Source organism: Podarcis vaucheri, assembly GCF_965113315.1.
Source record: "Podarcis vaucheri genome assembly, chromosome: 6".
Lineage (NCBI taxonomy): Eukaryota > Metazoa > Chordata > Lepidosauria > Squamata > Lacertidae > Podarcis > Podarcis vaucheri.
Window position 1 is genome coordinate 45,427,133 of NC_138764.1, and position 25,757 is coordinate 45,452,889.

Sequence of the window (25,757 nt, forward strand, 5' to 3'; positions counted from 1 at the left end):
TGACATTCCAAGTTACATGTGAATGCATTGGAGTATGCTAACCCAGAGAAATATTTCAGTAGTTTAGTCATTAAGCAGAATGGAAAAGATTAATACCAACCGCACCCCAATAGCAGTGCTATTAAGCTTGGTGATCTGATTATTTGTAAAATTTCAAGGCCTTTTGTCACTTGTTATGAAGAGATAGAAGTATGACACACCTTGTTTTGGCTACTAGCTGACAAACAATGTCTAGTTCAAGTGCTCTACATGACAGAGAAAAAAATGTCTTTTGATGGTTCTAAAAAATAATTATATTTTAGAATGTTGCGTTTTCTTGATAGAGTGTATAAACCGACCCGATTATAAGCCGGGGCACCTAATTTTAGCACAAAAAACTGGGAAAACTTATTGACTTGAGTATTAGCTGATTCACCACACCACAAACCTGGTGGTGGCAGCAGCAGTGGAGGAAGAACAAGCAGCCTGAAAGGGCTGTTTTCGGGCTGCTTGTTCCTCCTCCTCCACCGCCAACTGCGGCAAAGGTGGAGGAGCAGCCTGAAAGGGCTCCTTTCAGGCCGCTCGTCCCTCCACCACTGCCACCCGCCTCATTCGAATATAAGCCGAGGGGGGCTTTTTCAGCATAAAAAATGTGCTGAAAAATTCGGCTTATACTCAAGTATATACGGTAAGTTAAAAGTCTTACTGATCAGCCATAGAGAACTTTGCTCCTTCATAAACTACAATCTAGTTAAGTTTTATTCCTTTTGGGGGCTAGTCAAATGGCAAAAGGTAAGTTCATTCTTAAAAAAAAAAAAGCAACTAAAGGTATAAAAGGAATGTGAATAACATTAGTAGTTTAGAAGCACAGAAGGCAGAAATGCACAAATGGTCTTTTGTACTGTTTAGTGAAAAATATACAACTGTATATACAGATATACTACAATTAATACACTACCATTATTGTCATGTACCAATAAAACGTTTGTGCATTAGGTTTGCTTACCACTTACTAGAGAGTAAGCCACACTTAACACATTGGAACTTACTTCCACAAAAGATTGCACTGCATGACTTCCCAAACATTTTGCCACTGAATGAGCCATCATTCGACTTGCAAGTTTCCCATCTAGCTGCATTGGGCACAGTTCAAATAAGTTTTGTGCTTTGTCTATAAACTGTCCTTTTTGTCATCCTTGTAAAAAGGAGGTACAGGAAGCTTATTATTCAGACAAGACAACCGCAGCAGAATGTTGGTTTACAACAAACAGAACCAATAGCCAGGCCATTTTACATAGCTTGTTTCTTTAGAAATCAGGGGGGGAAATCATCCCAGGAATAACGATACATTTTTAAAATGAAGGCATGAGCATTTAATATTTTCACATTTAAGAAAGCAACAGTTTTCTTCCCCATATTATTTGTGCGCACTTAAAATATGCTGCGCTGAAATTAAGCTTGCTGTTAGAGATTTACATGCTAAGTGACTGGTACTTCTAAATGTACATCAGTGGCTAGAGGTATCACAAACCAGATCATCACCCCCTTGCGTGTCTGCTGTTAACTTCTCACCTCGCAGTTATATGCTTTGATTTACAAGCTACAGTGTTAATATTATAAGAATCCAAATTGTATTTGGAGACAGGAAACAAAACACACAGCACCCGTGTAATAACTGTTTGTGTCTACTGTGATTGGTTGCAGATTATTATTGGTAACGTACCTTTTCAAATTGTGAGAGAAGCCAATACTGTATTAGCTCTTCTTATTAAGGTTCCACTATGATCTTAATGACTAGCCATTATAAGGTAATATTGCTAAGCAGAACCTTAATGCACTTACATAGCTCAGCTTTCACAATTGCATCCATATTACTGGTTGTTGTTTTTTAAAATAGATGCACATTTGAGCAAGATGCACACTGGAAGTGGCACTTCATGATTATGTTATTAAACATTATGGGAGTTCAGACAGAGTAACACTAATATTTTTATTTGCTGACTCTTTATCCGCATTAATCTTAAATTAAGACAACATCCTAAATACTTGTTCTCAATGGATTTGAATCCATACTGCAAACTCGCCATATAAGTTACCTCACATGTCCGGCTGCCTTTTAGTGGGTTGAATGAAGTTCACCACAGATACTCTGAATCAGGGATCCCCAAAAATATGTGGTATCGATGTCAAAAAACTGATTTGAATAGGGAATGTTTAGATTACACTGTAAACCATAAAGAGAAAGTAACTCTGGCACATAACCTTCAATATTCTACCATATTTGAACTGAAACAATGATTTATTCCTTTACCAGCACATCATTTCATTATTCATCAACTATCTAAGAAAATCTAAGAAAATAATAAATTTACAAAGGGTGTGTTTTAAAAAAACAACACGTTGGCAAAATCTGAAACCTGAAGAACGCAACACATGTATTTTCAAAGGGAAATTGCTATCTTACTGTTCTCTGGAACTGCCACAGCAGGTAAGACTATGGGATGGCGAGCTTGGTAGACAAATCCAAACGTATAGAGAATAAGTCAGCTGCTGAGGCCAGGCCAACAACGCCTTTACAGATCTTGGTGTTGCTTTCAGGGCAAGAAGGTATGCCAAGACTTCACACGCACCAAGACTACTGCTTCCCATCAAGCACAAAGCAAACTGATAAACCACACCTAGATGTACACCTAGGAGCATACATCTGCTTTAGGTAGGGCCACCTCTTGCACCACTGTGGGTTCGCTATGAGAAGAAGGGCTGTCCAAACGATAGTTAAAATATCCCAACTTGATGCCACTTCATACATGAGATGGGATGGGGGGGGCAGGGCAGGACTTGCTTCACCTGTCTGCTTCTCCCTCAGGCAATTCAGACAGGTAAAGTACAGTACATATTAGCCCATGTGTGAATCTTCAGCACCCAGAATTCACTGCTAGGAGGTGCAGTGGCTTCACTTGAGCCACAGCTAGAAACTTGGCTCTGACTCCCCTGCCCTGAGAAATGTTGAGACTAACTATGCAAAGCAGGGTCTTCTTTGTTGTGGTGCCTAGAATGTGGGATTCCCTTCCAAGAGGGGTTTTTTTGTTCTTCCACCTCCCCAAATTTTTGGGATTTAGAAAACACATTGGTGGAACTGATCATCAGTAGCAGACCTGGATAATTGTATTGCTTTATTTCTATCTTTCTGTGAACTGATGTTTTCGGTTAAGCTGACTAACTGTTTTATCTGTTGTTTTTAATATTAAATGTTAAGCCACATTATTGATCCTGACAGGTGGAAAGATGGGGCATAAATATTTCAAATGAATAAATACAATAAAATGTCCTCACAGCAAGACAAAGTCCTCAGTACTAAAACATTTCAACTTTTTGTTTTCATCCTCAGAGAAAAGGGTTCTCTCTTCCAGGACTGGACTCATCAGAAAATCATGGTCTCTAGAATGCCCATTTACAAAGGTAAACAAAGGGTAGTTCTCCTTAGATGAGGATTTCAGGATCTACAATTAAACACAGGATCAGAGGAAAACATTGATTAGAAGACAAAGAACATTGCACTGCTCTTATTCCAACTATGGGTACATTGTCAACTGAGCATTCATTTTTAACACCAAGCAGAAAACACTGCACAAAGGGCATGCAGATCATCCCAAATAAATCTTTTTCATGTCTGTGGCACACCTCCCAATGCCACATCTCCCCATCAGAGATGTGTGCACACTAGATCTGTACCTAGAACACCCATTTATTTGCATGGTAGAATTACACCCAAAGCGAAGCAAATCATACCCAGTCAGCTCTCTCGTATAACATCTAAAACCTAGCAAGTTCAAAACCAAGCTTCGCACCAGCTCTTTGAACTGCTATAATTTTAATCAGCTAAATTACATATAGGGTTACAGCACCATATTAAAAAGCCACATTAGTCTACAGATTAATCTACATGAGGGACTGGTCAAATCAGAAATTCAAAAATAGTTTTAATTGCACATTTAATACAAAACAATTTTTAAGCAGAATGAGGTATTAAACAACAACAGTCAGGAGCGGGAAAATCATGCTTGCAGTAAAATCAAATTCCACATTTTTTAACTGGGCTCTGCTGTTTTATCCCAGTTTAATTACATTAAACTGTTCTATCCCAGTTTAATCACATCCTTCCGATAGTATTGTGAAAGAGAAGGGCAAGGAGAACCAAGACATGATCAGTGGTGAGCAGAGGAGAGAGGGAAAAAGGAGGCTCATGTGAAAGGGGAACATTTTAGGAAGGTGGTACAGGGCAACAGATCTCAAGGGACAAGATAATTGGATACAACCTTTTATCATTTGGCTATTGGATCAATTCAGCCCACATCCGTAACAGAAGTTCACGGTATTCTGATGGCTGTTTGGTAGCCTGTGAAATTAGCTGGCATGCCTTCCCCTCCTAATTGACAGGTGTCTTGCAACATGACAGCCAACACCACGACTAAGTAAAAGCGGCTCCCCACTTACACAGTGTCTGATGAGTTTCTTCCCATTACAGATGAAAATATATGTGTTCACACACACACACAATTTTGCAAGGACAATATACATTAGTCTAGTGGCTTCATGCTAAATTTGTATGGAGGACACTAGATATCATAAACCACCATTCCCTAAATACTGACTGTTAAGGGAATGTAAGGAAACTCAGACCACAGAACTGTGGAAATGATTGCACTAATTTTTTACCCTTCTTAATCTTTGACACTCAAGACCTACAAAATCGAAATGTGATACAGGAGCTGTGAAGGGGAATTGATAGGCTGAAACCCATTTACCCAATGAAAGCCCCCCTTGGTCTGCTTTTTCAGCTATCTTCAGAAATTGCCTATATATTTCTGAATTCACATTAAGCCATGAGCTAGAAACTTGCTTGAGATAGAAAAAAAGATTGTTATCAAATTTCACACCAAATTATCAGATTCTCACAAAATGAAATGGTGTACGCATGTACATGAAAAAAATACACAGCCATGACCATTTCAAAGGAGATGAAAGACTTTTAAAATATCTGGTTCTGTACCACTGCTTGAACAATTCCCCACTTAGTAAGACAATCACACAGAACTAGTATACCTCCCTGCTGATACAGGGGCTGGCTTCTAAGGTATGTAGTGCTTTCTTTTCAAAAGAATGATTTGGAAATTATTCCTGAAAAATGATACAATGTAAATCAGAATCAAAATGATTCCTAAGAAAAGTAATTTTGATTGAGGCAGTCTTCTGTACAGAGAATTCTAATTTCCATAATTCTTAAGAAGCAGCGCAATGCATTTAGTGGCTACAAATGTGAGCTATGAGCCAAGAAGTCTAGTTCAAATGCAATTTCTGTCATGAACCCTATAGCCTTGGGACGAGCCACTCTCTAAGCCTTCCCCTCTCCAGAATGCCTCTTTACTTTCTAGGATTATTAAATCTGCAGCCTATTTTCTCTTTCTCTTCGTGAAGGATGTGAGCAAAGCTTGGGCCTCCAACATCTAGGAATTGTTTAGAAGGTAGATTCAATTATCAAGCAAAATAAAGAAACAAAAATGGCCAGAAGCAAACTATGGCTTACTATGAATGAGCAGTGTGCTGCTGCCTGCTGGTCAATCGTGCCTGCTCCATCCTGCCAGGATCTCCAGGAGAAACAAACCACAAAGCTTGGCTTAGCATTACATGCAAACTGAGCAGTGTGCACCAGCATGTCATTGATTCATGACAAGCCATGGTTTATTTCTGACCATGGCTCACTGCTAGATGCAAACAAGGCCAACGAGTCAATATGACATAGGTTCTTCCTAGATCCTTCCTTTTTATTTTTTCACTTTCACACTTCCACTTCACAATACCTAGCAGCTTTAACAGTGCAAATCAGAGTTCAATGGGACTTGCACCATATGCCTAGGGCTGCACCCTAAGTGCTGTAAGAGTGGTACTAGGAAAGCCTTCTCCTATGCCATCTTTCAGACAAGAATTTGTTAAACCACCAGTTTTAAATGTCTATCATACTTTTGAGCAAGGCAACTATTTATGTCAGCTTAATGAAAACAAACAGATGAGTAGATGGGAGTGAGCACGAACAATTAAGAGAAAGTGGCGTGCGTTACTGTGCAAATATAGTGGCTGTTCCCTTTTTATATGTTAAATGTAACAATTTTATTTCCTTTTTCTTAGTTTATACCAGATATAATAAACAACCCTGTGTTTGCTTGTATCTAGGATGTGCTTACTTTCACAGTAAATTTAAAATGGTGCTAACACATAGTAATAATATTTTATCTGTAAATGTAACAAACATACTTACACTAACAAATAATAATGCACAATTTAGTTTGATTTAATATTTCCATTTAAAGTCATCCGCAAGGAATTGATTGCCTTTTAAAAGATTCTTTTTGTGTAGAAGATCATTCAGTGTCTGAAGCTTTCCGCATAAATATTTTCGTTTAAATGCTGCCACCTAGTGGGACAACCCTATACTTGGTCTTGATATAATTGAGAAGGGGGAAATTATCTCAGTTAATTTAACTTCTACAGTACACATATGCATGCATTGCAAGATCATTTACCCCATGTAATTCAGTTAAACTTGGTCAGTGATTCCCTCCCTCCCAAAAAACTGCCTTTTAAGATGCTGATTATTTTTAAGAAAGGCCATTTTCTCTGCTGATAGGCATATCTGCTGAAAATACTCTTGTGTAAGTAGTTACTGAATCATCTACTTAAGATGTTTCTTTATCTAGACTTTACAATTCAATTGTGCTGATGTAATGGGATCACAAAAGATTGCTGGTGAGCTTATATATTTGTCTTTGCCAGTACATATCAGTGGCTCAAGCCTTGATAATATATCTTGAAGAGTTATGTTTAAGATGTTCCAAAATAAAATAATATAAAAGTAAAGGATGACAAGGTGAAGTATCAGTTTCATCATGTGGATGCTTACCTTAGTTATTTCTTCAGAAGCCCTTTCAAAGGCTTGCACATTTGGACAATATAACCCTATAGTGCAGCTAGGATCCATTTTTTTAAAAGACATCTTCTTTGGAGAAGGGCAGTGGAATGACTGTAATTATAAGTGGGTGAAAGATTTTTTAAATGCTTTAAAAGCACAAGAGAAAATGATTGATATAAGATACAATTACTTGTTCTGTTTCCGAACGATTCATAAAACATTTCCATGAAACTGACTGAGTTTTACCAGTTCAATTAACAAAAAGGACTTTTACATGGTAAAAATGAGAGCTGCTAAACTCAACTAAATGTTCAAAAAAATCCAAAATTCCCAATTTTTTTCAAACCTATCATCTCCAACTGCAATGTGGAAAGACATGGGTGTTGCAAGAAAAGGAATTTGGCATAATTTGCAGGTATTTTAAGACAGTGTTGTTTCGTCCTTATTTTCGGCACTTCTAAAGTAATAAACATGCTTTTCTCTGCACATTTGAATCTGCAAAATGCAAGTCATGAAGGATATTAAGTGACTGTTTCCAGGGGAGGAACTTTATAAAAAGAGAAGTTGACCATTTCATGACCCAACTGACTTTTTCAGGCAAGCACACGGGCTTTGCCTGCAAATAACCACAGGATCAGTGTCTTGCATTGCCAAGGAAGACTGGGAAAGAAAACTTACTGAAAACCTGGAGACCTACTGCCAGCATCTACTAGCAGTAACAATTCCCTGATAGCTGCTCATGCCTCCCTATTGTTTTGCAGAAATTTGCAAGGGCTTAGAAGAATTGGATGAAATCATTTTTCATTATACCTCCTTTCCACTGATGTATATTTTCCATTGCAATGCACTTTTTATTAGTGAGATTCCAATATAACAGATCTACTTTTCTTCAACACAGAGAAAAGTAACCCAGTAGAACATTTTATCCACTTTAGAAAAATAATTCTCATTTTTGAAATTCAGTGATATAATACATTAACCTGAAGTTTCCCAACAGACACACACACAAAAGGGGATGGCTCAGCAGCATTTGAAAAGCAGTGCATCACATCCAGAGTTTTATCTCAATGCTTAGAAAATACACTCTACATGCATAGAACAGCGGTCAGGCTCTTCCAAACAAATAGATTCTGTAGGTTGACTGCAGACTGGATTGATTTTCAACTTAGCCTGGACAGTTTATCAATTCTGAAAACATATGATATGGAGAAATCTAGCAGAACTGTTACCTACAATAAGAAAGCAATTTCTGTTAGTTTTTGACACCCCTAGACAAGGACAGATTATTATTACATGCACTCAACATTAAGGTCTGATCCACAATTCAGTTGTTAAATGAGTGCTTCTTGCAAGGTGAGACCACCCAAATCGGCATGTTCTTGTTATGCCACAGATGTTCAGGTAGCCATTTTACCTCGGACATCAGGAAGAATCAGACACTGTTGTTATTAAAAAATGATTATTGAAGAACTGAGCAAACAGATATTACTTTAATAAGAAATCGTTTCCATAAACTATAGACAACTATAATTCACAGACATCTCTCTATTCCTTTCTCTCTCGACCTGCTGTAACCTAACTTCTTGTTCCTTAACTTCTCATCTAGGACTGCTACCTGCTAAAAGCCTTTTAACAATACTACAATGGATATGTATGTGCAAATCTATTTTATTCACTACTAAATCTGAGGATTGCACACAAGCTAAAAAGTATTTGCACAATTTAATCCAGATGGAAAAATGCCTGAGCCTGAGTGGCAGCAGCTAAACTGGGCAGAATTAATGTAAACAGCTCAAGTGGGGTGAGAGAATAGGCCCTTTTGAGTAGATGAGCTGCGCAGACTATAGGAGTGACTAGGATCTTCATCAGTGCGAGCTCAAAAGCTCTGATTCACACTGCAGCCAGTATTTTTTAAACACAAAATGGGTGGGGCTGTTGTGCCCTGCCTGTTTGTGAGTTGCTCAAGCAGATTTCAAGTTTACCTCCTAGACAGAGGTCTGGAAACTTGCTTTAAAAAAATATGAAGAGGAGAACCTACTGCCTGCCAGATGTTGTTGGACTACAGTTCCCATCAACTCTAACCAAGCTGTGGAGTTCAGTATCTGGATGGCCACAGGTTCAACACTCCTGTGCTCCTGAGACCTGGGTTCCTGGGACGCAGACTAGCTGTAAATTGGGCCAGCTGCTGCTGGTAGCAAGTAGTGAAGCAATTTTTTTGGGGGGGGTGCTTCTTTCTTTGTGCATCATGGTCCATGTTCAGCCTTTGTCATGGGAAAAGGTAAAAGTCTGGAGAAAAAGCAGACAGCACAGTGGAGTGCTACACACCTTCATTGTGGGATGCTGCCTTCCGTTGCATTCAAGTATCATAGGTTTGCATTGCAAGTCAACTTAGATCAAGTAAAGGCATTCATAATCTCAGAACTATTTCCATCTACATGCTTTCAGCTCCGTAAACAGTCCCAGGGGCATAGCAGAGGCACTGCACTCCCTAATGTTTTGTGTGTGGCCGCCATCTAAATCATAGGAACTTAGGAAACTGTCGGGCCACTGATCCATACATTTCAGTATTGTCTGCACTGACTGCCAGAGACTCGTCAAGATTCCAGGCAGGGAACATTCCCAGCCCTACCTTGAGATCCCAATGGTTGAATCTGGGACCTTCTGCATGCCAAGCAGATCCCTTGCCAGAGATACAGCCCTTCCCCCAGTTCCAAGCCTGGGAAAGTCATGCCCCCCCCCCATGTGCAGCATTTAGTCTGAGCATAGAGCTGTTCATGTATGAACCACACACACAACTGAGAGAACTCTCCTTCCCAAAGCAGTGAAGCTGGACACTCAGCACTTGACATTCCTGTAAGTGGGAGGGGAGTAACAAGGAGTGAGGTTATGCTACTCCCGTTGCAAAAGCACCAAAACAAGACTTTGGTTGTCTCAAAGCAAAAATCTGACACACAAACAAATTTGGAGGATATGTATTCCACTGTATACAAAACATCAGCAATGAATTTGGCTTGGTTCGTTTTTTAGTTTATTCCTTTTTGTGATTCTGTGTTGAAAGAAAGAAAGAAAGAAAGAAAGAAAGAAAGAAAGAGAAACGATCTAAGTAATTAGTGTTTGGTTCATATATGAAGCAAACAGTAGTGCTGGCTCTTTATCCATCCTACCTCGAGGGGGAAATCCTTTACGCTGACATCTACAAAAGACTGGCAGTAATGAGGATCCATGTAAATCAAACTGTCATCTACAAGGACAAAACAAAAGACAAGTAATTCAAAAAACACCTTATTATTACACTGCTTACAATCCAATTTCTATGCAGAACCATGGGGGGAAAGACACCCCCAGCAAGTAACTGCCTGCCAGGCTGATATTCATTGACTGAAGCGTAGGTTTTTGCAGGACAGATTAACTTTTGCATAATCAAATATGCTTGTAGAAGCAGAATTTTGATAAAGTGATGAGACTGTCATTTAATTTTTGGAGATAAAATTACTTTTACAAACACACAATTATATTCCAGGAGTTTGCATATGAAAAATGCATTGTACTCCCTCATCATGACAGGAAGAACATATTTGCTTGTCATTTGGTCATCAACCTGTACCATTTAAACTACTAAAGGGTAAATATATAACCAAGATCTGCCAGGTAGTAAGCAGTGAAAGGCTCAGAGAGTTTGATGAAACAAATAAATTATGCCTTGTTTGTGCAACAAAGAAAATTAAATGTACATTTTACAGAATCCAATTACCATATAGGGCAAATGACAAATGACTGGACTTTGGTGAGTCTGATTAATAAAGTACTCATTTTGCTATTTTAATCATTCCACTTCCCAGGGGGTTTCTATTAACTCCAAAGCTTGGCGGGTGGGAGGGGGTGAGGAGGAGAGAAGAGAAGAGAAGAGGTATGCCACACTGAAAAAGACATACCTTATTAAAATACTAACCTTGAAATCCAGCAAAGTAATATGACTGCTTAGGTTTGCCACCAATAATACCAATGCAGTATTCAAGACTCAAAATCCCCTGTCATCACAATAAATAAATGGGGTGGGGGAGAGAGGCAGGATTACCACACAGTAGACTTAATTCCATGCTGGCTAATTTTGTTCAGTACAAGCTGCTTACAAGAGGAAAGCAGAGCAGTATCATTTACCTAAGAAAGGCATTCAGAGAAAGTGTGAGGCAGAGGTGAACTGAGCAACCTGTGGGCTGCCTGAATCCCTTGGCCTGGCAGTCCCTGGCATCTCTGGTTGCTCCGCCCCTTCCATCTCAGAGTGTTCTGCTGGGAAGCAGAAGGCTACAAAAGGGTTGATCTGCTTGGACTGCACTTTCCAAAGGCATCCTCGCCGCCCCAGGGAAGAAGTGGCCTCCTCCCCCCCTTGGCAAAGAGAAAGCCCGGCACTTTGGGGTTGCAGGAAGCATGGATAAGCCATTCCAGAATAGTAACAGCAATGGCAAAAACACCTAGGCACTGAGCCACAACGGGGAGGGAAGGAGCAAACAAGCCTGGCACTCAGGGCGAGTCTGAGACTAAGGAGCATTTGAGAGAGCGATGTTAAGCCTGCTGTGGGATAAAGAATCTAAAGGTCCACATTTCAAAGGACTGCATGCTAATGTTCCTGACAAAACCTGTGCAGGTTCCCTGGCGTCTACAACTACTTTGACAAGAAAAATCAAACCCATCCTCTTTTTCATTCAACTGTTGCTATCCATTGTGTGTCCACATGGAGCATGACACTTGTCCTTCCAGACATTGACAAGAAAGCAAATGAGAAGGAAATCCTAACTTTAAAACCTTCACACTTGGAGCAGGCTAAACAAATAGCTGCCATATTGTCATTTTATTTCATTTAGCACAGCCTCTGAACCCCTGACTAATCAAGTAGACTTTGCTTCTTAAGAGTACTTGGTGAAAATAGAAGCAGGGCTGGTCCCCTTTTCTTCCCTTTAGGCACAGCTTCCATTAATTCAGAAGAGCATTTTTACAGGCCCAGGTAAAACATTTAACGGAGGGAGGACTAGAAGTGTGTAAAAAAGGCAAGAGGATAGGACAATTTCCAAACCGAGAGATTACAATGAACTGTCTATAGTACAACAGCCAATGTGGGTACAACAGCAGCAGATATTATACCACCCAGTGTCTGAACATGCTTATTAATTTTGATATCCAAGTGTTTTACGGAAAAGAAGGGTCACAAGAGCATAGACTGAAGGGATGGTACACTACTGCTGATATTTGAGATAGTCATCTTTAGGGCTTCCATGACAGTCTTAAATTGATTATTAGCACCACTGAGACAGAAAACGGATACTGTTAATGTAAATGCCACTAATCAGCTGCTTAAGTGTGGGGAACAGATGAAGATCCTAGGTAACATTTTAAAATCAAGGATGCATGGGGGTGCTCACTGAATGAACCACCAATACAGGTGAAATCAGATCAGTCTTTATCCTGAATTACTGCATCAGCAAGACAGCCATTTAGGGACTGGAATAGTTATAACTGGTTTAACATTGAATATCCTAGCCCTGCAATTATGTCTGCATACTGAAATTTCAAATTTCTGAAGTCAAACTTTATGATCTACTACCGTAAAAATCATAAATACTTTTAATAGATTGAAGATTTCCATCCTTAACTGTCTTTTTATACCATCTAGTGTTACTTTCTGAAAAGTGACACTGAAACTCGTTTCATACCTTTACAAACTCTAGGTATTCCATGTTGGTTCTTTCTCCTCCCAGCCTCACAGGAATTAATATGATGACAGATTTGGCATCCGCGAAAGAGCACTGCATATCGATAACATCGGACTTGTAAACTTGAATGAGGCAACACAAAATGTAAGGGAGATTTTTAAAAACGCATTTTCAAACACATGCTGAATAAGCCAAACAAAGCCAAATACACACTGAATAAACCAACCAAAAAACAAGTTATCTGTTGATTCTAAGGGGGATAGGAGGGAACTGGCACTGTTTGGCCCTCCTCATGGATTCTTGTGTCCTCCCACTGAGGACCAGAAACACAAGTGTGTGAGTGTGCATGCCTAAGGGCAGAAACCAGAGATGTCACAAGCCCTGTGCTGCACGAAGCCCAACTGCTGTAACATGAACTGATGGGACTGGAGCTTCCTGGCTCACTAGTCATGAATAGGTTTCCATTGCTGTGTCAATATAGCGTGAAGTCCACCCACGCGCTGCACCAAGAGCATCTTGGAGTCCAACTGAAAACAGCACTTAGCTGATTTACAGCATATCTATTCAGTAGTGTGTTGCATTGAATTCAGTGGGGGTTCACTCCCAGGCAAATGGGGTTAGGCTCGCCATCTCTCCCTCCTAGGCCACACCGATGCAGGTATGTCAAAGCAAGGGATTTCTAGAGGGCTCTGCTAGTCTGCTGGAGCGTAAACAGCAATTTGTCTTCTGGCAGCTTCAAGACAACCACACTGTATTATGGCATAGCCATGAAACCTGATGCCGTAATTAAATCTGCAAGAACCTTTGCTAAGAAAGGAAGCAGTTGAGCCTAGGCAAACCATAGGCATACCTGGTTTGGACATGTCCCACAGACCTTCTAGCTGCTGCTAACATTGTCCTGTTCCAGGGGATGGAAGGTGCATGGAAGAGTGGGCTATTCAAGGCTACTAGCCAAGATGACTATGCTCTTACCTCCAGAGCTGGAGGCAGCAACGCTTCTGAATACCAGTTGCTGGAAACCATGGGAGGGAAGTGTGTTGCCCTTGTGCTCCGTTCCATGCCCTGGCTTCTCACAGGCATCTGGTTGGCCACTGTGAGAACAGGATGCTGGAGCAGATGGACCACTGGCCTGATCCAGAAGGCTATTCTTATGCTCTTACAGCCTGGGTATATCACAGCTTTGGGGCGCTCACTCACAGCAGCATCTCTACCAGAAGCCTAGTGTTACGCATCTCCCTCTGGTACTCAGCAAAAGCATGAGTATCCAGCCTCGCCTGGAAGCAGCACAGACATAATCAGAGCATTTATGCTGCTTTTGTCCAATAAGGAAACCGCGATCGTGTTTGCTTTATTGCCTGCCTGATATATTTGAGTATTCAATGCAAAGTGAAAACATTCATTATTACTCCAGGGCAGAAGGAAATTAATTTTTTGCATTGATCTAATAGCACAGGAGAAAGAAGATGGCTTTCTTAAACTATACTTTTAATTACTCGGAATTTTTTTTCCCATAGAGAAAAAGAATTAATATATCACTTAAAATGGTTTGTGCATGTTGGGAAAGAAGAATGAGTCCGAAACACGGAGTCAATAAGTTCAGAGGACCTGCTCACGGCAGATGCTACAGAAGTGCACAATCCTCTGGTCGTATTAGAAAAGAAAAGGCTTCCATATATCAGCATTAGAAAATGTTACTCAAACAAACATTTAAGAGGCAGTGCAGTAACATTGATCCCCAGGAATTCAGTAATTATCATTTGTGATTTACCCTGCACCAACAATATACAATAACACCGTAGAGTGAAACAACAAGAAGCTTTTTGCCCTATAGAGCTTACAATCTAACCCCAATGCTTAATATTAATCTTATTTACATATGAAGTTTTGCAATATGTAACTTTGTTTGTAAAGCCTTTGATCCAGAAGAACGTCAGTGGGGTTCTTTTTGCATTGTGGGACCTCCCCACCCAAGAAATAAATGGTTAAGAATAAGTAGGTTCTCTGGAATGTTGAGATCAGGAAGCTATCATGAGGAGTACAAATTGAAATGTTCCTATCCATTTGCAAAATGGATCAAATTCTATGTTTGGATCAAACTCTTATGTTTTTAGCATCACAAAGAAATGTAAGATTTAACTCTAGCAATGGTCAAGAACACTGCCAATATAACCCACTTACCTGTACAGTCTTGAGCAACGTAGACAGTTATTCCTTGTAACTCAGGGTCTCTTGACTCTTCAACAGCTTTTCTAAATACAAACAGGCTTACTTTAGGTTCACAATGCACAGAATTAGGGTGCAGGATCATAACCATAGAGTTGGAAGCAATCCCAAGGATCATCTAGTCCAACCCCCTTCAGTGAAATAATCTCAACACATGGTCCCTCATCCAATTTGAAACCCCACCGGACCCTGCTTAGCTTTGCAAATGTTCCAGAAGTTTTATTAGGACACAATCCTAAAATCACCTACTCTGGAGAAATAGACTAGGCAGAAGCGCTGAAAAGCACAGCCTTAATCTGCCACAAAGCTGAACTACAAGTGTAATTCGCAGACTGCAAAATGTGGCAAGCAAGGAAAACAAAAGCAATTTAAAAACAAGCATCATAAGACAATGCCAGTCTGTTTTTCATTATGTTGCTTTAGTATAGTTCCCTGTTTTAGTATAGTTCTTCTTTACTAAAGAAGAAATGCTGAAAAATCTGAGTTAGGGAAACTGCACACATCTTTGTTGAAATGTGTAAAGAAAGCCAATTGCCCACTATAATGTGTCAACATGTTACAAACCTGTTATGATAAAGAGTACACACAGTAGAAATCTGCTATCAGTCATAACCAACCACATATACATGTGGTAAAATAGATTTGGGAGCATGTTATAGGACACAAAGACATAATGGGTTGTCCCTCCACAGGATCTGGCCGAGGGTTTCTGCTGGCGAAAGAGGGCAAAGGCTTTTCTTCACCCTTCATCCTGATTTTCCCCTTGTCCCCGAATCTTCCACCATCACATCCCATTCTGTTCTGGAGGGTCCATCAACCCTCTGCAAAAGCTTTTCCAGGAACACAAGGACTGTACATCATTACTAGTCTGGATCCAACCCAATCTGTATATATAATCATTGTATGACCTTAGCTCCAAAGTTAAATGCACAAGCCTGTTTACTCAGAAGTAAGACCCACCAGTTTCAGTGGGAAATACTCCTGTGCAAGTATGCATACTGTTATTGCCCCCAAAGGTCAGCTACTGATGGCCTCAGAACATTTTGTAGAACAATCAGCTCCAAGTTGTATGAGGGATCCAAGTGGGTGTACTATGAATAGATAAGGTGGCTATGCAATGGATGAATTTCTGGCAGTATTGGTTTACAGAAAATATTCAAGTGGAACACGAAAACCTTAGAAGCTTCCTTTTTGAAAAGTGTAACGTGAAATTCTAGGAAAATATTAGTAAGTTTTCCGTGTCAATTCCAATTATTTATCTCTGCAAATTCAACTGGATAGATAAATAACCTTCACCTCTCAAGACACCGCATTATTTCCCAGTAGTCTCATTCAAGGTGAATATTCTTGCTATACAAGCAGCACGTGACTCCTGCATCTATATAAATGTAAAAATTTACATCTGCACTTTGGCCTCTTGTGCTTAGAAGGTTTAATGATTCAATTTATGACCATATTGGGACCCACCTAGAACATAAGACTATAAAAATACAAAATCAATGGTGTCCAAAAAAATGGCACATAAAGGCACCCTGTACTGAGAAATCTGACTTTCAGCTTTTTTCTTTTTTTCAATCTAGGCTGAATGTCACAGACCCTTTACTTTTACTATTATGTAATTATAATATTAATAGTCCCATACACTTACAATTTCAAAAGAATTTGATGTGTGCAAAGAAATGCTGAAAACATCAATTTTAAACTCTGACAGTTCATTACACTATCAGTACATTACAGCCCCCAGGTTACAGTATTAAAAAAAGAAGTAGTAGTCTATAATGTTATGCATGTTCCAAGGTTAAAAGAGTTGTTGGTTTTTAGAACATTTCATTCAAGATACCCTACGAAAAGTCTAGGTTTGGAACAAATCTTTGTAGTCTAGAATAGTCCAATGGAAATGTTTCAGAAATAAAAGAAACTTTGAACAGAGACCATTCTTGAAATATTGACTGCTCCTTCCTTTTCTTCTTTCTGGAACACATCCTATGAATTTGAATCACTAATGAAAAGGATATATAGCTAAAGCTTTAATTGTTACTTTCTAATTAGCTGACAATCTCAAGACAGTGCTAAAATGAGCTCTCTCTCCATTGGATACATTAGTGAAAGACAATTTAGTTTGTTTTTACCTCAAAAGGTGTGCCACAACAGCTGGCCCATACCAATCTCCAGCTATTTTCCCAGACTTGTTTCCATATTCTGTTAGGCGATGCAAGCCAAAATTTGCAAGTGGGGAATCGCCAAACCACGATATTATTTTTCGATGAAAGTGTTCATCCCTCCTTTCTCTGTTCCCCCAGTTCCCCCCTGGGGCTTGCTTGCGGTGGCTTGACTGGTTCCTGAATTCTTTCTCTCCTGTACGTGATGCTTCGAGGGATGCAGTGAGCTTTTTTACTGTGTGACTTGTCCATGATTCAGAGTCTGAATTTTCAATGACAAATGCATCTGGCCACGTCCAGTCTGTGACAGACACAGCATATATTTAATGGTTTGCCTGCTAGTAAACAATTTAAAGAATTTTTATTCATTTTAAATTATCTGGTGAAAATTTAAAGAAGCTTAAAGTTGTCTGTTTTCTATACTAAACAACAGAGATTTAGCATCAGCCAGACGATCTCAGAGTTTCCGAATAAAAGTACAACAACACTGATTTTATAGCAGTTCCACCACAACATAGAAATCTTTTCACACAGAACAGGATTAAGGGGCATCGATGAATTAATAAATGTCATTGAATTACACCAAACTTAACTGCTAACTTTTCAATTGAATTGTTTTTCATTTTTCTATGAATTAAACGTGGTTTCCAATAAGTTAGAATGAATTTTAGTTAAACTGAATTGTTTTAATCTGTATTTAAAATTATTAAATGGGCAATTTCCTCCAAATGATTTTACAACTAGGTTGTGAAACTCATTGCCACAAGATTGCCTTAGAAAGATTTAGGAACAGGCTACATCCTCTCAAATGCTAAATAAGAAACAAAAGTCAAGGTATCTTTGGGGTAAAAAACATTAGAAGAGCAACATATTTTGGGGGAAGAAAACATATACATTCATGCTTGCCAAACACAGGCATTAGAAAGTTGCATCCATTTTGGAAAAGGATTGCATAATTATGGTTTTTACAGAGTTTCACAACACCCACCAATACATCCCCCACACTGTTCTTTAAAAATCATTCAGAATAAAAACCTAATAAGCATTGCATGTAACTACTGAATTTGAAAGGCTAACACTCAGGATAGCTCAGTTGGTAGAACATGAGAATATTCATCTCAGGGCTGTGGGTTTGAGCCCCATGTTGGGCAATAAATTCCACCATTGCAGGCGTTTGGGATAGAAGACCCTCATGGTCCCTTCAAACTCTACAATTCTAACACACTTCATTCTCATAAGCACACATGGCCCAATTCCTTTGGTTACCTATTCCCTCAAATCAAAAACTAAAAGTTAACTGACTAGGTCAAAAATCTGGGGAACTTGCCTCTACCAAGAAAGTGAAGAATAAGTCCTTGTGCTAGAAGCATCTGACCAGTCCTCAGGGTACAGCCCCAGCCACAGTCTGTTGTTAAAGCTGAGCCCTTGATTTGAGGAAATTCTTCTCTGTATGTCAGCCATATTCTGGAAATAAAATCTTTACGGAACTCCTCCACATTTCTTGAAATCCCTTCATCTGTTATATCATAATTTGACCCATTTGGTGACGTGTCACTTGACTCTATAAGAGAGAGACATAACAAACTAGTACTTGTTTTAAGTAAGTGACCAACTGCAAAATCTTGTACAATTTATCAGAACTGTGAACAGTACAAAGCCCACTGTGAGAAATCTCTACAAAATAATAAAACAAAAATAGTAACTTGAGCTCACAGGTATTTGCCCTAGGGAATGAATATACAGCTAGAGCAGGGGTCGGCAAAGTTTACCTCGACTGGGCTGGTTCACTCCAGCAAAGATCCCTCCGTGGGCCGGATCACATGCACGCACGGCCGCGATTTCCGGTGTCTGCACCTGCACGGACGCGATTTTCAGCGTCTGAGCATGCGCAGACATGATTTCCGGCACTGCACAAGTGAGTCCCTGAGCCACGCTGTGCCGGTTTAGCGCAGTGCGCGGGGACTCACCGAGTGGGCGGCTCGGTTCGGGGGCAGTTTGTGGGTCAGTTAAATGACCCCTGTGGGCCGCCTGTGGCCCATGGCCCTTAGGTTACCTACCCCTGAGCTAGAGGCTTCACTCCATAAAGAGTAAAGGTAAAGCCAGTGTCTTCAGGTCAGAATATTTAAAGGAAATGTGGGAGAAAAAAATATATAAAAATCAGAAGGCAAACAGAAACAGTTGCCAGTTTAGATTGGTTTTTGTTATATCATTCTTCCATATTATAGAAACAATTATCCTGCATACAACTTTTGCAGAAAGGAAAACCAAAGAAAATACGGTAACTAACATTAAGGCAGGGCTGTAATTGACATATAAGCACAATTGTTGCCTAGACACAAATGAATTGGCACAGGATTTTACAAAGCCCTGTTTGCCCAGTCTGCACATGCTCACAAGCCACTATAAAGAATTTGAGGCCTATGCATGCCTCACCCAACCCTCCAACTGCACTCATCAAGGTCCTTAACAAAGTAGAGAGGATCTGAGAGGTATATGCTGGCTTCACACAGACTAGATTGTGTTAGTAGCTGTGTGTACAACTTTGGGTGTAAGGAAACAGAGCTTTAATATGTCATATGAAATGTAAGACTTTTCCAGCAGCCACTTATTGCAAGTGGGAAACAGTAATATATATGCATCAATGTCCATTTGGACTGAAGATCAAGTTACATGCTTGCAGCACATACCTTCAGTCTTGAAATGGTAGCATTTTCCCAGCAAAAAGACAGGAGAATTTCTGCTAAAGTAAGTTTTTGTTTTCAACACCCAGCCTATAAAGAAGAAGAAAAGCAAAGTAAGACATTTAGAAATGATCTCCAGGCCAACTTTAATGAAGTTCACAGAAAGCAAGGAAGAAAATGAGCAGTCACAGCTTTTATTAAAAACAAGTTCCTCTGCTTTGTACAACGCAAATAGGGTTTAGGCTATTCCTATGTTAAATTTGTTAAATAGTTTATGTTGATGTCTGCACTTTAAAAAAAAGCATACATAGAAAGTTTCACTTTCCAAGCAGCAGTAACAACTAGTGGAAACACAGTATTGAGAAATAAATCCGATCTTGTTTGATACAGGTAGTATATAAATGTTTCAAATAAATAAACATTCATACAACATTTCTATCCAGCCCATTTCATCCCTCTGAAAGGCAACACTCAAAGCAATCAAATACAAAAACATATTCAGTCCTCAACATGGTCATGGGAACTTGTGGGCAGGGGGTGCTCACACTGACTCAGCCCTGATCTGCTCCTCGCATAGAGGAAGGAAAGGCTAAATGGGGCTGAAAAACAGCTAGATTGAAGGCTAAAAGCACATCAAAAATAGGGACCAGAAATCCAGGGCAAACAATAAAAATTAAACAGCGACAGAATTAAAGACTGGTGTGGGGTGTGTGTTTTTTTAAAAAAGTCTTCAAATAGTTATGTCTTTTGAGTTTCTCTTTACTGAGAGCAGAAACCTGACAAAAACCTAGTAGAATCTTTTAAGCTTTCTTTAAGCTTTAATTATTAGGAACTACAAAACAACAGTTGCTCTTTTGGCTATTTCTGCAGAAAGTTTCATAAATATTTTCTTTTCTCAAGCTATCCTCTTCTACCCCTTTTCTAGCATCTTCCTCGTGGACTATGATATCAGAATAGATTTGTATCTGTCATGGATATCTGATTAAAGGGAATTTACAGAATGGGGAAATACACTGATTTATCCCCAGCTATTGCTGACTATTTAAGTGCAAGTGATTCTTTTAATAGTGACAAAGGAGTAGGTGTCCAAAGAGGCGCAGAAATTTCTAGAAGGAAAAATTTGTCAACTAATGGAGAAATCACACAGCCACTTTCTTAATCATGGCTATGGCAGTTTCATACGTCATCAACCTCCCAACCTGCAAGATGACAAGTAGGTCTATCTACAGATGCCCTCCAAGGGAAAGGCTGGGTTTCACAAGCTAAATCATCAGTCTTCAGCTGGGACCAATCACCAGGTCATGGCCTGATTTAAGACAGGTCATACTACCACCATACAAATATATGGCAAAAAAATTAAGAAATTATTTCCCATGTACATATTTGGGTTGAAAGTGGGTACTGGGTCTGAAAAGGTTGAAGACTACTCAGCTAAACTATGTTTTAACCGTACAGTTGAGATCTTAAGCAAGGACAAAGCAACAATATTTCATTAGCACTAAACATACCCTAATTGCTATCTCACTGGCTTGATTCAGACACAGTATTAAACTTTGGTTCATGTATTTCCTCCTCTGACACTGCCACGATGAGATCAAAAGCTCTCTTTTCAATCGATGGCAGTCTAGCATTACGCCCAAACCCGACACTGTGGTTAAACTTTATCTATGGTTTATGAAAACAAGCCAACTTCATAAACCATGGCTTAAAGCTGGCTTGTTTCCATAAACCATAGGTAAAATAGTTTGCTTTGGACATAATGCTAAACAAAGGTTAGCTAAAAATAGAAGTGAATGCTTCTGATCTCCTTTTTGCAGTTGCACTGAGAGAGGAGAGATGGGGAGGAAGTTGACAAACCCAAGTCTCATTCACATAATACGAAATGGCTTAGGCATTACATCTGAATGAGTCCACTGGGCCTCAGAGTTCAAAAAACGACTCATGCTCTCTCTTGTGCAAATTCCCACTTCCTTCCCTTGTAGTATTAGCTTTACATCTGTACCAGCACTAACAACAGTTAACATTAACTGAGAACAGCAAACCAGCTTCAGTCATTTGAGACAATGCACAATCCATTTTCAAAGATGAGGTTGCATTCTTCCATTAATTGTTTTAAGCAATGCAATTTATCGCGTTTCACTTACTGTATTTCATATTATGCCATGCAGACATAAACTTTGATTTTATTTTCTCTACTTCATCTGTCCCTGCAGCCTCCATGTTCAGAATGAAGAGGAAAAGCCATCACTGTCTCAAAAGACACTAATCTGTGCTACTGCAAAACAAAAAGGAATAAACACATCCATGAACACTCAGGGCATAGCTAAGCATGCTTGTGTTATTAGGTGGTTAAACATATTGTGACTAGGAAGAGCAATAAAACCTCAGAAGCCTCCACTTGCAGAGAGAAAAGCAATTGTAACTTCTATGAATAAATAATAAAAACATTTTATTCCAAATATACAACAGTAAAATTATCATCCAACGCTAAATAAAACATAATGTCCTCCAAATGCTCTCTATTTCACAGTAAACTGTCCTGTGTACATAGACTACATTGGTGTACATCTGAGAACACCTAAACACTAATTGGAAGACAGAGAAAAATATTTGAATTGCTGCAAAAGGGACACAGTTTTATATTATGTCTATTCTGTTCAGAAGCAGGACTCTGGGCTCATGAATATTAATGCTCTATTTAAGAGAGTTGGGTTCTATCCCAGTCCAAAATGTATTACAAGGGAAGAAATCTGGGTTGCAAAGAAAAAGAGGAGTATGCTTAAAAAGAAATTACCAAAACCAAGTCTCCTGTAATATGTTAAGATTATTCTTGCAAAAGAGCTACTTTAAAAATTCACTAGAAAATTTATACATTGCATGGCTTTCAATTATAAAATGAAGAATACAAGTAAAGGTCAGATGCGTTGGCTCATTAAAAAAAAATCAAAATCTGTATTAAGGCAATACCTTTAACAGGCTAACCAAAATGTCACCAAATACTGTGCCAAGGCAAGAAATATAATATTGGATGTTTGATGTAAGATTACCATGAAAGCATTTAACAGAACTTAACAGGTATTTCAATTACTTTATGTATAGTGGCCTTACATTATACATTCTATATCATAGAGTGGGTGATTTAAAAAATATATATTTAATAATATGTTTTCTGGGTCTATTGTACTGACATTAATGAGAAAGGAAGAAAAACACCAAAGAATGAAGGCAATGAGGGCTGCCATTCATACATGCTCTCTATTAGTTGAAAAAGCATGAAATGAGTTTTAATCATGGAAATCTTACTCCAAATTGATTGGGGAACTGTCTATTTGTAGTGTACTGTTTAAATAATTTCACTGGCTTGTATATGGATCACATTGTTTGTTATTATATAATGACCATAATACATCAGGTTTCTATTTGCTTGTTCACGTACTATATTAATTTATTCCTTTGACTTTGTCTTTTTGCTGCTACTAACGATATTGCTGCGATATGGATTTTGGATGGATATGGATAGAGGAACTATTGTTGAGTGTTAACCTTCCTTTCTACTTCTGTAAATATTTGCATTGGAAAACAGCTAAGCAAACAAAGCAAGGTTAGCAAAGCAAGAATTTCTTCACAAGATTAGTACTTAATTTTGAACAGACATCTCATTACATAAACAATGCTGAATGGAAATAAGTGTATCAGCATTCATTTTAACAATCACAGGTTGTTTTTACATAACTTCAGAAAGGGATAAGTTTGCATATGCTCCATTAGATTTTATGTCAGTGTAAACGGCTAAAGAATAGCAGCTTCTGGGGGGCTGATTTCTTTCATTGCCTTTTTAAGATCAAGGACATTTGTAAAGCTAAAATTGATCTGCAACTCTGCAACTCTGAAAGTTTTCCCTGGCTATTTCAGGAATAAAATAAGCCCAAGCACCTATCAAGGCTCACCAATATGGTGCCCTCCAGATGTGAAGAATGATAACAACAGTTTTATTATTTATACCCCTGTTGTCAGCCCCAAGCATGGCCGATGGTCAGGAATGATGGGATTTTGAATCCAACAACATCTAGAGGGCATTACATTACATTATCTAGCCCTGCCCTAATTGAATCTCAAAGCACACTATTTTTATTTCTTATGCAACAAGAAGCTATCAATCCAAAGCACTCTTGGAAAACTTCCCATATGGAACATACAAAATATAAATTATTGAGACAACATAGGAAACTGCATTAGAGCTTATTCAATTGTCATACTAATGACAATCAGTAAGATTCTAAATTCATTTGGGTGGTTTTGTGCATAATGTTTCCAACTCTTCCAACAATGTTTTGGAGAATTGGAAACAAGCCTGTAGTGGCTAACAATGGAACGCTTCCCTCTTTTCAGCAAGAAAGTGAAGCAAGAGTTTCCTTAATGCCTAGGCATCATGTATGATACAGCAGCCAAACCCGCAACTCCTTGCAGCTCTTTTGAGCTCCAGATTTGAAGCTAGGGAGGGACAAAAGAAGACAGTCCTTGACTATGTGCAGGGGCGTAGGGTGAAGTAAGTGACAAGGAAAGGGGAAGGGTCCTTAAAACCACAATTTTGGCTTGGCTACCAGGGCTGGCCAAAAATTGTAAACTTATTTTTATTCAGATACCAGAAAACCCAAAGCTGCTTCCAAGACTGTTGTTTGAAAGCACTGGATCATTTGCAGGCTAAGATCATGGAGAATAAGGAGAAAGCTTAGAGGACAGGGGCTTCTCTTGGGGAATGAATGTGTGTGTTAAGGAGAAATATTGGGGCTAGATGTAGAAGGGAAAGACTCAGGATAAATGCCAGAGAAATAAGTAGGTGTGTTTGGTGTTTTTATCTATATTTTTATCTATATTTATACAGATCATGAGAAAAAAGTACAAAAGGGTGTGCAACGCTGGTCTGATGGGGATGCCTATATTAAGCAGGTCAAATTTATCCTGAGGTAGCTTTAACCAATTTAGATTTTTCTGAAGACAAGAGGTTATTCTCACCTCATACTGCCCTGAGCCATTAGTAAATAAATAAATTGATACCTTTAACAGGAGATGAAAAAGAGCACTGTCACTGCCAAGGTGTCCTAAATGGGGTTGGCACACATTCACACTGTTTCTTTTAGAAGGCTGTTTAAAAAACCACTAAGTTGACAATCCTGTACCCACATACCTGGAAGTAACACCCACTGAACTCCATGCGACTTCCTCATGTGCCAAGATGCACAGGGCTGCAGCCTAAGTATCAATAAGCAACCAAGCTGAATGGGATTTTATTACTTATGTATGACATTTGTATGCCACCCTATAACAAAGTTGCTTGGGTGGCTTAGAGTAAATAAGTAAAAACAAACGAACGAACGAATCCTGAAATGCTAAGTTCTCTACACAGCTGTAGCCTGAAACGCCTTGTTTGGACAGATGTCAGACCAAAATGGTAATCTGTGGCATCTCAGCACCCAGATGGAGCAACTGAGGGAAGTGGGACAAGATAAATTTGCGAGCGGAAACCTTATTCAGGGACGTGCCTTTTTTGCCACGACCCAAGATGTGCCCTTATTGCAAAACCTCCAGATAAAGCTCAAAAAGCAGAGGCCGTTATTTCCCAAAATCACTGGGTAATATAGGAAGAGATGGCTGTGTATGTCTCTCAACGTCCCATTTAAAAAATCCCCTCCTTCTTCAACAAGACAAGGCTGCTCCCCGTCCGTTCCCAAACCCCAAAAGGATTTCCAGAGGAACCCCCAAGGCACATCAGGGTCCCCCTGCCTTGAAATGCTTGTCCCACTGAAAGCGGCCCCGAGGAACCCGAAGTCCTCCTTTCCCCAACCCGACCCCTAAAGTTCGCGCTCACCGAGGACGCCGGAGTCACAAGGAGGCGAGAAAGGGGAGGGGGAAGGCCCTCCTGTTTTAAAACTCTTTTTCTTTTTTTTTTTAACTTTCCGATCTTCACCACCGACTCTTTTGACCCACTCCGGCTACCATAAGCGCCAGTCGGCGCCGTTACGAATCCCCCAGTGGCGCCGCTTCCGGG

At 39.4% G+C, this 25,757-nt stretch overlaps 1 protein-coding gene across 3 annotated transcripts; it reads right to left on the reverse strand.

Moving 5' to 3' along the window:
* Positions 1 to 870: 870 nt before the first annotated feature.
* ATG4C (autophagy related 4C cysteine peptidase) lies at positions 871 to 25,748 on the reverse strand. Of its 3 annotated transcripts, XM_082228776.1 has the most exons (12): positions 25,578 to 25,747; positions 24,897 to 24,961; positions 21,856 to 21,986; positions 19,718 to 19,801; positions 18,358 to 18,591; positions 17,001 to 17,331; positions 14,827 to 14,897; positions 12,649 to 12,770; positions 10,893 to 10,971; positions 10,108 to 10,184; positions 6,935 to 7,054; positions 871 to 3,479 (listed from the first exon to the last, which is right to left on the reverse strand). In XM_082228776.1, the coding sequence occupies exons 3-12, from the start codon at positions 21,929 to 21,931 to the stop codon at positions 3,309 to 3,311; spliced, it is 1,365 nt and encodes a 454-aa protein (XP_082084902.1). In that variant the 5' UTR covers positions 21,932 to 21,986; positions 24,897 to 24,961; positions 25,578 to 25,747; the 3' UTR covers positions 871 to 3,308. The 3 variants fall into 3 exon arrangements, with proteins under 3 accessions (XP_082084902.1, XP_082084901.1, XP_082084903.1); XM_082228775.1 differs by lacking the exon at positions 24,897 to 24,961 and having other exon boundaries at positions 25,578 to 25,746; XM_082228777.1 differs by lacking the exons at positions 871 to 3,479; positions 6,935 to 7,054; positions 24,897 to 24,961 and adding an exon at positions 8,089 to 8,172 and having other exon boundaries at positions 25,578 to 25,748.
* Between the last annotated feature and the right edge of the window lie 9 nt (positions 25,749 to 25,757).

Excerpts from the sequence above, each read along its gene's own strand:
- ATG4C (XM_082228776.1), bottom strand. The coding sequence starts at position 21,931 with ATGGAGGCTGCAGGGACAGATGAAGTAGAGAAAATAAAATCAAAGTTT. Across the intron at positions 18,592-19,717 it reads CTACCATTTCAAGACTGAAG|AGTCAAGTGACACGTCACCA; the intron begins GTATGTGCTGCA and ends TCTCTCTTATAG. Across the intron at positions 14,898-17,000 it reads GTTGTGGCACACCTTTTGAG|AAAAGCTGTTGAAGAGTCAA; the intron begins GTAAAAACAAAC and ends GTTTGTATTTAG.